At 35.5% G+C, this 13,623-nt stretch overlaps 1 protein-coding gene across 1 annotated transcript in view; it reads left to right on the top strand.

Moving 5' to 3' along the window:
* DNAH5 (dynein axonemal heavy chain 5) overlaps positions 1–13,623 on the top strand; it is a 107,344-nt gene that overhangs the window by 86,576 nt on the left and 7,145 nt on the right. The window contains exons 66-75 of the mRNA XM_061994820.1: positions 2,181–2,424; positions 3,953–4,067; positions 4,531–4,721; positions 5,970–6,091; positions 6,937–7,086; positions 9,174–9,419; positions 10,679–10,898; positions 11,479–11,684; positions 12,458–12,661; positions 13,295–13,510. Of these exons, the coding sequence (XP_061850804.1) occupies positions 2,181–2,424; positions 3,953–4,067; positions 4,531–4,721; positions 5,970–6,091; positions 6,937–7,086; positions 9,174–9,419; positions 10,679–10,898; positions 11,479–11,684; positions 12,458–12,661; positions 13,295–13,510 (1,914 nt within the window). The remainder of the gene's footprint in view (positions 1–2,180; positions 2,425–3,952; positions 4,068–4,530; positions 4,722–5,969; positions 6,092–6,936; positions 7,087–9,173; positions 9,420–10,678; positions 10,899–11,478; positions 11,685–12,457; positions 12,662–13,294; positions 13,511–13,623) is intronic.

The raw sequence follows: 13,623 nt of genomic DNA, 5'->3' as shown, positions 1-13,623 counted from the left end.
ACAAGATCTAACATTGTTTGGTATAGCTTTTCAAACAAAGTCAACTTGTGATGGCAGTTCCAAAAAGCTGAATTTGAAATGACATTTCTGGTGCAAGTTCCTTGAGTTTATGTATATGGTAATTTGGTTTGTTTTTTTTTCATCCTTGATGTTACCACTGGAAATTTTTGATGAAAACATTCAACTGTGTACTCTTCTTGATCTGCAAAAAAGTATTTTAAAAGATGTATAGATGGATTTTTTTATTAGGATTTTCCTTGAAGGTTACTTCACTTGCTTTAGTTTTGGTCATGTTGTTTTCAACTTTTTTATCAGGTTCTCGTGAGGAAAACAGCTGTCTCTTTTTTTTTTTTACACTCTAAAATATGTTTAATCTTTTAAATTGGACTCAGCAAAACATGACATTCAATTTGTCTCAGACTGATTTCTCAGCATAATTATCATATTTAATTGGACACTAACATTCTTTTAATGCTATACTTTTAACAATTGTTTCTACTTCATCAAACTTGCATAATGCTTGTCTTACTTCACAATTGCTACCTGCTTTTTTAGTTCCATTAGGCATCAGTTGATTGAAAGGGAATTAAGTATAGTTTTCTTGTCTTTTTTCATCAGTTTTTGTCAGAATCTTTGGAATCTGTATGCACATCTTCTAACTTATATGGCATTTACGTTATTTTATGGCTATGTTCCCAGTAAATCTTTTATACATAGAATCATAGAATGGTAGGGGTTGGAAGGGACCTTTAGAGATCATCTAGTCCAACCTCCCTGCAGAAGCAGGTTCATCTAGATCAGGTCGCATAGGAACATGTCCAGGTGGGTCTTGAAGACCTCCAAGGAAGGAGCCTCCACAACCCCTCTGGGCAGCCTGTGCCAGGGCTCCCTCACCTCACAGTGAAATAGTTTTTTCTTATATTTGAATGGAACTTTTTGTGTTCCAGCTTCACCCCATTACCCCTTGTCCTGTTGCTATCTACTATAGAAAAAAGGGATGTCCCAACCTCCTGACACCCACCCTTTAGATATTTGTAAATGTTAATAAGATCTCCCCTCAGTCTCCTCCAGACTAAACAGCCCCAGTTCCTGCAGCCTCTCCTCCTATGAAAGATGTTCCAGTTCCATGATGATGATGTTTCAATATACCTTTTGTACAGTGATAAGAAACTTAATCTGATAATGAATTGAAGGTGATTTTGGTTTTTATTCTAAATTTCCTTTTCAGTTAAAAGGATATTCTTTATAAGAACTAACTGCTTGAAATATTTAGGAATCTTAGCAGAATATAAGAGTGAGAAGACAAGTTAAGAATGTAGGAAAAATAAAAAAATCAGTTAGAAAAACTGTAATGGTGCTGCAAATCTGTATAAATTGAGACTATTCAAATTGGGAAGTAAAACCTTTTGTTAAGTCTTGGGTGGTCTCAGGTTCATAATGCCTCTAGGTGCTATGTGAGAGGTGATGTATTTCTTGATGTCCATTTTTCCTTGGAGTAACAGCAGCTGGTCTGATGTCCTGAACCAGACTTAGGTGGAGTGAACATACAGCTTCCAACTTGAAATACTTAAAACTATCCACCAGCTTTTTGTAAAAAGTGAAGGAGTACTTCTGTCAATGTAGCTAATATTTCTACCAACTGGCTCCCTTATTGTTGATTAATAAGATTCTTATCATCCTTATCTTAGACTCTTAACCCATCCATTCCCTTTTTATTTCCTTTTACATTTGATGCTTGATTTGTTGACTAAGGATGTTCATTATTAATGGGACTGTATTTTCAATATGATGTTTCAGAAACAGAGCATAAATGAGAGTGACATTAGATGGAGTGAAGTAAAATCTTATGCATGGCAAGGTGTTTGCATTTGTCTTTTTCTGAAAGAGAAGAGAAACAATTGCTCTTTGAGTTTCTGATTGTTTTAGGGAGTGATATGATCATGCTGCACAATCTTTGTTCAAGCAATTTAATACATCCTTATACAGCAGGTTCAGAAACTTGGCAATAGACCTGCTGCCAGAAATACCACTGGAATTCTTTCCCCAAATTAGTGCAGTTACTCTTGACCCTACACTCTTTTAGTAGGATTAGTACTTTAAAAATTACAATACCTGGGTTTATTTTATTTTTATTATTGATTACTCTTCTGTTCTCCTAATATTACTGTGTATTCCAACAGGAATTAGAGAAAGAGAGAACAGATCTTATTGAAGATGTGACTATGAATAAAAGGAGGATTAAAGACCTAGAAGATAACCTTTTGTTCCGACTTACAAGCACTAAGGGTTCTTTGGTAGATGATGAGAGTCTAATAATTGTATTGAATAATACTAAGAAGACTGCTGAGGAGGTAACACAGAAACTGCAAACTTCTGCTGAAACTGGGATACAGATCAACTCAGCTCGTGAAGAGTACAGACCTGGTGAGTGATGATAGTGATGGTAGACAAATGACTGAAGCATATGGTTAAAGCAGCAATACTTAGAGAAATGGTTGTATGAGATCAGGAATACTGTAATGGGTGAGAAGGATCTGTGTTTTCCTACAAGCAAAATGAATCTAGGAAATGTTGTATTGAGCTGTGGTGGAGAAAACAGTCGACATTCTTGTGGAATTTATAAAATTAAATTATCTATTATCTCCCTAGACTTCTCATTGCTCTGTATACAATTATGCTTGTCACAGAATCACAGAATTGTAAGGGTTGGAAGGGATCTCAGAAGATCATCTAGCCCAACCTCCCTGCCAGAGCAGGACCACCTAGAGTAGATCACACAGGAACTCATCCAGGTGGGATTGGAATGTCCCCTGAGAAGGAGACTCCACAACTCATCTGGGCAGCCTGTTCCAGTGCTCTCTCACCTGAACAGGGAAGAAATTCTTCCTTGTGTTTCTTTGGAACCTCTTATGTTCCAGCTTGTACCTGTTGCCCCTTGTCATATCATTGGCCATCACTGAGAACAGCCTGGCTCCATCCTCCTGACACCAACCCTTTACATATTTGTGAACATTAATGAGGTCACCCCTCAGTCTTCTCCAAGCTAAAGAGCCCCAGCTACCTCAGCCTTTCATCATAAGGGAGAAGCTCCACTTCCATCCCTCTAGTCTACTGGGCAAGAAAGTTAGGGGGGCTTGGTTGTTCTTTCTTAGCTACTGAAATGTTGGCACTTTGTATGGGCTGTCAATGAGAGGAGTCATTAGGATATTTAGGTAACTGAGTTCAACATGCCACAATGTGTGTATGTTCAACATGGTGGCATTCTTTATATATGGTACAATCATAAATGCTTTTTACATCTATTTGGATTAATGCTTTGTTTATCCTGACATAGATCCTGAAGTTATTATAATCAGCACATTTCATCTGCCTTCTCACTTTTAACTGACAGACGAAAGCATGTGAAAAAGTGGAAAAAAACCCAGCTCTCAGAAATTATGTGTTATAGCTGCATGTTAAGAAATATGTAAAATGTTACAGTTAATGTACCAGAAATCATTGCAGATTTTATAAGACCTTTATATTTAAAACTAAATGACTGCTGAAAGTAAGTTAAATCAGTGCTGGATAAGTTAAATCAACATAGCTAATTTGGCTTTCATATGACTCCTGACAAATTCTGTAAAGAGAAGTTTGTTCGAATACTCAAGGAGTACTTCAAACCATCCTTACTTTTTGTACGTTTAATTGATGAACATTGCAATGTACTATCCAGACGCTCTCTAAATATGCTCATATTTGCAAACTACAGTAATTACAGAAAGGTGAGATTTTCTTTTTCTGATGTATAAATGAGGATTAAAATAACATTTTCTTTTTCCGGCCAATAAGGAAGGAAGCAAATCAATGGTCTTCAGTTAGCAATAGTATTAAACTCATTGTACTTGTAGAGAGTTAAAGATTTTTGCTCTGCATTTCTACTTTGAATACAGTCTTGTTTCCTGTCCTTCAGTTGCGACTCGAGGTAGCATCTTGTACTTCCTTATTACTGAGATGAGCATGGTTAATGTGATGTATCAGACTTCACTTCGTCAGTTTTTGGGGCTTTTTGACCGCTCTCTAGCCAGGTAATTTAGCTAATAAGTATCATTTGTATTTACTGAATTCTGGAGTTGGTTGTAGTACAGTAAAGTTTTGTTGTAAACTAATGTTAGAGAGTGTTGCTTGTTCCAATCTTGACAGGCATAGTCAGTTTAAATACCCATAAGCTTTTATCTGTTAGCTACCAAGGCAAAGAACTTTCAAATGCAATTACAGTCCTTAAAAATTAGGCATTAGGTAATTAAAACCCATTGTACTGTGTTGATTTTCAGGTATGCAAAAAGGCTTGATTAGAAAACATTCTTTTTTGTTGTTTCCTCAAATTCAAAGTTGTTGTGAGCTTGCAGTTTGATATTCTGTGTGTTTGTGATGTTATTTTTAATTGTTTTGATAGTTCTGAAATATGTGGGTTTTTTGTCTTGTACACAGCATTCTCTTTAATAAAGCCTATGCAAATCAACATTCAACTGCAGACCTTTCTTCTAACAGGTCTACCAAGAGCCCTATAACTAGCAAGAGGATTACTAATATTATTGAGCATATGACATATGAAGTATTCAAATATGCTGCCCGAGGACTCTATGAGGAGCACAAATTTCTTTTCTCGTTATTACTTACATTGAAGATTGATATACAAAGAGGCAGAGTGAAGCATGAAGAATTTCTGACACTTATTAAAGGTTGCAACTACAGAACAATTTTAAGTAGAGCTGTAGTTATATCTCCTAGCCAAACTGCTGTTTCCTTTAGCTCATAAGAAGCCAGTCAATTGAAAAATAAATGTTTGTTGTTCTTTTCTGGTGCCAGACAACATTGTATGGTAGCTCTAATTTATAACAGCACACTGAATGTTGATAAATGTGAGAATTTAAAAGGAAAATTGTGAAGTATCCTGTCAGTTGATACTTATGTCTACTGCTTGGATACCACCAGGTGTGTGTTTGACTTGTTTAGTAGAATAATATTTTTGCCATCTTTTAGTTTATTTGGTAACTGCAGGAAGACAAGTAAGCAGAAAGAAACAGAAAGCAGTGCTAACAATTTGAAAGAATATCAGACCCTTAACTGAATGTGGCCATTTCATGGCTTTGTTCTTAACTGCATGCAAGCACTGTTTATCTTCACTTGAAAGCTTGGAGTAATTTTGTAGTACGTTTCCAAGAAACTTAATTTTCCAGGCAACATTTATTTATGGATTAAAACTGTTAATTTTTCCATGGTGAATCTTCAGAATTCCTTCTCCCAACAAGCATTTATTTCCAGGCACATTGCACAGAAATAGCATATTCTCAAAAGAGAAACTCTTCAAGAGAGACTAAGGTTCATCATAAAAGCAAAAGATATAAAAGAACGAAAACCCAGACTATACTTTATCAAAGAAGCATGACTTGATAAGGCAGAAAAACCATGTAGCCTCATGATTAAAAGTCTAAATTCTTGTAGCCTGTGTTTTCTTTTTATTTTGTGTTTTCTGTCTTATAGCTTCGCTTGAATTCCAAAGAATTCCAAAGACAAGTGTACATATTGGCAAAGTTATTACATTATGTATTGCAACAAAAAATCAAAGAAAAAAGTCATTGAAATTAAGCCTTTTTTAGTTTTTTCCTCTGTAAGATCAAACTTTTTCTTTTACAGTAAAAATAGATTTAGTTTGTAAGAGGAAGCTATTACTGATTTAAAATAATGATGTTTTAAAGTAAGGAGAAAATTAAAATTTGAAGATAGATCTACCTAACCCAGAGTTGTATTTATTATCATCTTTAGTGGTTATGTAGTCTTCCTCCAAACTGGAAAGACTTAGTCATGTGAAGGAGTCTCACACTACCTAGTTTACATTTTCCAAATAGGTTCTGGTTTGGTTTTTTTTTTACCTGTCTATTGGGTGTCTTCAGCAGTCCCAGTTATATTGAATTTCTAATTCCTTACAGGTGGTGCTTCACTAGACCTTAAAGCTTGTCCTCCCAAGCCAGCTAAATGGATTCTGGATATGACTTGGCTGAACTTGGTGGAGCTCAGTAAGCTTAAACCATTTTCAGATATTCTTGATCAAGTAAGTAAGAACTTTCTAAAATTAATCTCTTGTTTGACAGTGATCATCTGGTAGTGATCAAGGCATGCAGAAGGAAAATGTTTAATTTTACAGAATAAATTAAAACTGTCAGCAGATAGCCACAGTTGTGTCCTCAACTGCTTAGCACCTGCATTGATAAAAAAGCTTAAAACTCCACAGGAAAATGAGAAGAATATTTCATACACTAAATAATTATAGTACTCTCAGATTGGGATACAGCTTGATATTATCCAATTCACATAATGCAACTGGAAACTTTTTCTGCCTTTTAACATTTCTTACATCGTTGTTGTGCTTTCTTACGTTGGGTTTTATAACGCTCGTTCTGATGTTTCCCTGATTACACAGAGTAACAGACGGGGAAACACTGTTCAGTAAATTCCACACTTGTGGGTACAGTCGTAATGGGTGCTAAGTGTAGGGTAGATAATGGAGTAAGTAAATAGCATTTGGTATATACCTTCTGTACAGTCATGTGAAGAGCAAATATGTGCTTAGTGTTCTCAAAGTTATGTCTGAGCATAGCTGTGTTCTGACCTTGCCATTATATCATCAATGGAAAATACTGAGTAGTAGCTCACTTATTTTTTTGTCAGAATCTGAATACTGAAGGGCATTGTTGCATTCTATAATTTTGTACTTACAGTCTGAAAGCTTATGCTCTCCTTTTTAAAATAGCCTTTCTAAATCTATGTACTAAATTTGCTAAACAAATGCCTGTGTGTGGATTAGATGTCTCTGATCCTCATTATAAGTTTGTGACCTAGTGGCAGTTGAAATGTGACTTGCCTGTTTAGTGAGATTTACTCCTTTGATATATGTAGATTTCCAGAGCAGAGAAACAGTGGAAAATCTGGTTTGATAGTGAGAATCCTGAAGAAGAACTGGTTCCTAGTGGCTATGGTCAGTCCCTGGATTGCTTCAGACATCTGCTTCTTATCAGATCTTGGTGTCCTGACAGGACCATAGCTCAGGTACATTTATAAAAGCCAACGTTTCAGTACTTGTTTATTTAATGCTAAACTTTTTTTTTTTTGTAATGTAACTTCAGTGAGGGTTTGACACCATCTTCCATAACATCCTCATAGGTAAACTCAGGAAGTGTGAGTTGGATGAGTGAGTATTGAGGTGGATCAAGAACCATTTGAATAACACTGCCCAGAGGGTGGTGATCGACAGCACAGAATTGAGTTGAAAGCCTGTGGTCAGTGGGATGTCACAGGAGTTAGTTCTGTCTTATTCAACATCTTCATCAATGACCTGGATAAGGGGATAGAATCTACTCACCACAAGTTCCCTGATGCAGGGATGCATCAAGAAGAGGGCACCCAACAGCTTGAGGGAAGGTATCCTACCACTGTGCTCTAGTAAAGATGCATTTGGAGTACTGTGTCAAGTTCTGGGCTTCCCAGTTCAAGACAAATAGAGAACTTGAGGGAAGAGTCCAGCAGGAGGACACCACGACAGTGAGAGGAATGGTGTATCTCTCTGGATATATATCTGAATTTATCCAGTTCTGCTTTATCAGTTCAGAAGGTATTTTTGACTGTCTTTGCTGACGTTACTGGAATTGTAGAAGTGTCTTCATGTTAGGCTGAAGTAAAAACTTTTCATCAACTCATTTGACTGAGAGAAAACAAAACACAAAACCAATTTGATTGTGGAACCATTAGTTAGACCCACCTTAAAGAAATCTATATAAAGATCTGTTCAAAGTTTTTAATTTAAAGCCATCTATTTAGAAAGGAGGGAAATATAAAATCAAACTTTATAAATGTTTGGACCTATTTTTAAGGAAAATCAACCTCTAGGAGCCTATTTTTAATCTTTATGTTCTTCACCAGTGCAAGAGAATAACAATTATGCAATTGCTAACGATTTCAGAGCAATGGTTGGCAATTTACTGAAGTCAGAATGCATCACTGAAAGTATGGGATTAATTTTATGGATGGAAACCTCTAGACATTGTGACTTGATTCAGAGAAAGTTTCAGCAATTATTGTTGTAACTGCGGTTAATAGAAGGTTAAATGCTACTGTATAATGAAACTTTCAGATGTGTCCCATGTGTCTGAAATGGATCATGCAAAATTAATTTCTCAGTTTTGTTAATGGAGGAAAGACACACTTTCATTTCACGATGGTTTTATGAAAACGGATAGTTTATCAAATGCTAAATGCTAAATAACTTTTGTCTCTGAGAAGTAACCCAGAGGTATTAAGGGGAAGATTGGTCTGCAACAGTGTAGTGGCAAAGAATACAAGATCATTTCAGACTGTTTAAAAGAGATTTTTTTCTATTTCTTAGTAAAAAGGAATAATAACCTTGCAATTTTCAAGATAGTTTATCAAATGCTAAATGCTAAATATCTTTTGTCTCTGAGAAGTAACCCAGAGGTATTAAGGGAAGATTGGTCTGCAACAGTGTAGTGGCAAAGAATATAAGATCATCTCAGACTGTTTAAAAGAGACTTTTCTATTTCTTAGTAAAAAGGAATAATAACCTTGCAATTTTCAAAATGAATATGTAAGGAATAACAGAGATACTCTTTACCAGTCCTTCTGGATCTTCTAGTTAGTGACAGTTATTTTCTTCATTACTAGTGTTCATTTATTGTTTGTGTAACCATGAAGGTGGGAAAGACCCAGCACATTTGAACCATATTTTCCATTCTTTACTCTTCTTCAATATTCGGAAAGGAAAGTTAGATTTTAAGGTTAGGAGTTATTTGATTTGATGGAGATGCCATCTTTAAATCATAACAAATTTTCTAAAGGTTGAGTAAGGTTATTATTTTTATTATACTGCAATTTTAGGTATTATAGATAACAATTCATGTAGATATATTTAATAGAATATTTTTAAAGATTTAATGAGTCTTAATAAAGCTGTAAAAATGACATGTTCAGACAGCATGATTTGTTAACATATAAACACACTTTTGTTGTATATTTGTACTTCTGGTAGAAATTTATCACAATCTTTGCTGTTCAGTTACCATATTGATTGTATTTCCAATGGGAAATAAACACTATTAAATGATTTACTCTTTTTAATATAGGCAAGAAAATACATCATTGACACTATGGGGGAAAAATATGCAGAGGGAGTCATCTTGGACTTGGAGAAGTCATGGGAAGAGTCAGATCCACGTACTCCTCTCATATGCTTCCTTTCCATGGGCTCTGATCCTACAGACTCAATTATTGCTTTGGGAAAAAGACTGAAGACAGAAACACGTTATGTATCCATGGGCCAGGGGCAAGAAATCCATGCTCGTAAACTTCTGCAGCAGACGATGGCTCATGTAAGAGACAAAAATCAAATGGGTTTTTTTGTATCTGTATTAAACACTTAGGAATGAAAACTGTGTCATTAAATAAAGTTGTTTAGTAGTTAATGCTGATGCAAAAATCTATATTTATCTGTATGAATAAGTGTCCTAAGCAACAGAACTGTCTTTTCACAATCACTCAATTGCCTATAACAAGCTTTTTGATACTGTGCAGACATTAGTGATTTTCATATATGTTGAATTTTTTGTTGTAAGTTTTTAGTTTAAGTGATTGTTTGGATTGCGTGGATATTAACTTCATGAATATTCTTCAACCAGAATTTCACAACATTTTTTCAGTTTTGTATTTTTAGTAATGCAAACTTTTTTTTAAATGAAGTTGGTTAATTCCAAATATACTATTGACAGTTATCATAGAATCGTAGAATGGTAGGGGTTGGAAGGGACCTTTAGAGATCATCTAGTCCAACCCCCCTGCCGAAGCAGGTCCACCTGCTTCTGTTATGTAAGTTATATAAGCCTGAACAAAAGAAGTCTATGTAGGAAAATATTTCATATTGCTGTAGTTTGGATTGGGATGGGCAATCTGGTAGCACAGGCATTTTACAAGTGAAACATGTAATAATCAAAGAACAACATTTCCTGTATGAGAGAGAAAAGTTGAGATGTTCCTATTTAGCATACTTTGCCCATCAGGTTGTAATACTGCTATGTCTGCTGATGTGAACAGGTTAAATTTGTACTCCCATGTTAAGTATGCATATGTGATTATTTTCTAAGCCTGTGACCCATATGAGGAACAAGATTTAGTGATTTGCTCTATGGAGTTACTTCTGAGCTCCCTTTTATAAGTCAAGTTTTTTCAGCACTACAGTCATGTGTATATATATATTTTAAACATAGTGAAATACCAAAGATAGGCAATATTGGAGAAGACCAGATTGGACAAGTAAGGGCCAGTTGTTTAGATGATAAAACCTAACAAGCTCTAGAAGGAGCAGCCTGCAGCTTAGCTCACATAAGCCATATTTCAGAGAAAAAATACTTTGTTAATTGTACATGTACAATTGCACACTGGTGTCTGTACATAGCCTATACATGAAGTGAAATTATTAATGTCTTGGCTTTGATTTGGAGAGTCAGACATGAAAGATTGACTGTGGAGAATTTATTCCTTTAACAGTTCTAATAAGCACTTATCATCAAAATGTAGCATGTTTATGTATTTGTAATCAACATTGATAACTTTCTGTTCTGTTGTTTTAAACCAGGGAGGTTGGGCACTTCTGCAAAACTGCCATCTTGGACTTGACTTTCTGGATGAGTTGATGGACACTGTAATAGAAACAGAGACTGTCCATGAAAGCTTTAGACTCTGGATGACAACTGACATTCACAAACACTTCCCCATCACCCTTCTTCAAATGTCTATCAAGTTTACCAATGAACCACCACAAGGTCTCAGAGCTGGACTAAAGAGAACATACAGTGGTGAGTAAAGATTTAAAATGAAATTATGCTCATCATTGAATGCTCTGGAGTTATCCTGTGGTCACGTTGTAACCACTGACAGTAGGTGTAAGCTGGTATAAGGAACTGATCACAACAATGGCAGGACGCATCTTGATCTTTGGTTTGAGGTAGAGGCTGTGGAAATTAAAAGGAAGAGAAGATATGCTGAAGTTCTGTTTCTAGAATTAATTGGATAGAAAAATAAGAAAAGCCTTTTCTCTTCTCAAAGGTTGACTTCTAATTTCTCAGTTCAAAGTGTTTACATTTTTAATGATTATGATGTATAGAATAAAGGTCAAAGAGTCTATGTGGAAGGCAATTTAATGTGAATTCAGCCATTATTAAATTGTGAGGGTTTTTCTTGAAGTTTACTCTTTAAAGCAGCTTAATAAGATACTGTAAACTGTCTCCACCATAGAATGCTTTGTTGGATAATAATTTGCTCTTAGAAGAAACAGTCAGCTGAGTATCTCTAGGAGTGCTGACTTAGCACTCATTTGAAGTATTTTTGAAAAATACTATTGCTGTGTTTCTTATAAAGCCCCCTTACAATCCATAGGTGTCAGCCAGGATTTGCTAGATGTCAGTGACATGGTACAATGGAAACCAATGTTATATGCTGTAGCCTTTCTACACTCCACTGTTCAAGAAAGACGCAAGTTTGGATCTCTGGGTTGGAACATACCCTATGAGTTTAATCAAGCTGATTTCAATGCTACCGTGCAGTTCATTCAAAACCACTTGGATACTGTGAATTCCAAGAAGGTAATTCATGTTATTGTGTGGAAGGTGGAAGGAATCACGTATAACTGAAACACAAAAGTGATTTTAAATTATTTCATTTCTTTCCACAGACATTCAGCTTTCCAAGTATATATGTCTCTAGAGCAGCAGACTTAAATTAAACTTTTAATCCTGTGCATGTTAATTTTCTTTCTTAACCTGTACATGAAAAAAGAATAAAATCCCTCCCCGCTGTCTACTACAAAAACTTCAGAGATACAAACCTTAGAAGTATAGCTCTTCTTTTCAGTGCTAATTGAGACAGTTAGAAATGGCCAATTGTATTTGAAATATTATTTTGTTTAAATTTGAGTCAAAATAGTAATATTTGACCCCTTCAACCTGTCTAAGAAGCATAAAGAAATTAAAAGTGGCTTTAAGTTACTATATAAGAATTCCTCTTCATTCCTCACTTTCCTGTGAGTAATTGTCACATAGAGATCTGTGGCAGATCACTTTGTGATTGATATTTTAAGTGAAGTTCAAAGCATGATTGAAATATTCGTGTATCCATCTTGCCCAGATTCCAGATAGCTTCTTGAATCAGTTTTCAAAGAATTCTATTTTGAGATGTCCTTGAAGATGTTCTGGGAATGTAGGGTTATAGGGGAAAAAAAGAGTAGCAAGAAACTAACTTCATTCCAAAAGAGACAGAGAAACAGGGCTCGCTATATCAGCTGTTATTACTAAGGAAGATGTCAATAGGTGAAAAGAGGATTAGCTAAAGTTTGTGCTCTTTGTTTTCCTGGTTTTAGGGCATCTCTTGGAGTACTGTTTGTTATATGATAGGTGAGATCCAGTATGGGGGCCGTGTGACAGATGACTATGACAAAAGACTCATGAACACCTTTGTAAAGGTTTGGTTCAGTGAAAATACATTCAGTCAGGAATTCAGCTTCTACAAAGGATACAGCATACCCAAATGTACTCTGGTGGATCAGTACCTGCAGTACATACAGGTTAGTAAGTGAGAGCTTTTCAACACAAAAAAACCCAGTTCATTTGTTTCTCAGATGTTAGTGAGTCCCTGTATTTTGTCTTCTCTTCTGACTATCTATGTTTTGTCTTTTAGTCATAGATTCCTAATTGTTTTCTAACAGTCTGCAAATCTATTAATGACAACTAATGCTATTATTGTCATGACAGGAGTCTTTTATTTTTCATGTGTTTTGCTTGTGGGATATATATTAGATATATATAATAGAGAGGGCAAAGAAAGGAATCCAGACATTGGGTACGACCTCACAGAAATGAAAAGTGTGGCTATATGAAAGTAGAAGCTGACTATTAATATAGCACATAAAGGTTAAAACTGAATTTGTTGCTAACCTTGGTGTGATTTGGGCTGTGATGTGACAAATAGATCAGAGCAAGTTATTTGCCCTAAGACTGTTTGAAAAGATCTAACCTCTTATTTTACAAAACATTATGTAGGTGGGTTTTTATTTTGTGTTTGTCACTTGGTTTTGTTGTGTGGTGTTTTGCAGGTTTTTTGTGGGTTTTTTTGGTGTTTTATTTTGTTTGTTTCTTTTTTAAATAATTATCTTTTAAACCCATCTCCAGCTGTGCTATTTTTGTATTTTACTATGTAGAGTCTTCCTGCTTACGACACACCAGAGGTGTTTGGTTTGCACCCCAATGCTGATATCACTTACCAAAGTAAACTTTCCAAAGATGTAATGGACATCATCCTCAGTATTCAGCCTAAAGATAGCTCTGGTGGAGGAGGTGAAACCCGAGAGGCAGTCGTAGCCAGACTGGCTGATGACATGCTGGAAAAGCTTCCTGCTGATTATGTACCATTTGAAGTGAGTTAATGAAATTGTGTCAAAAAAACATTTGCTCCATTTTGCTTTGTGTGGATTAAAAGAAAAGTAACAATATTACTTCTTTTCTAAAAGCAGGTCTGAATTCATTCACA

This window comes from Colius striatus, chromosome 4, assembly GCF_028858725.1.
Source record: "Colius striatus isolate bColStr4 chromosome 4, bColStr4.1.hap1, whole genome shotgun sequence".
Lineage (NCBI taxonomy): Eukaryota > Metazoa > Chordata > Aves > Coliiformes > Coliidae > Colius > Colius striatus.
This window is presented reverse-complemented; position numbering and strand designations above follow the sequence as displayed.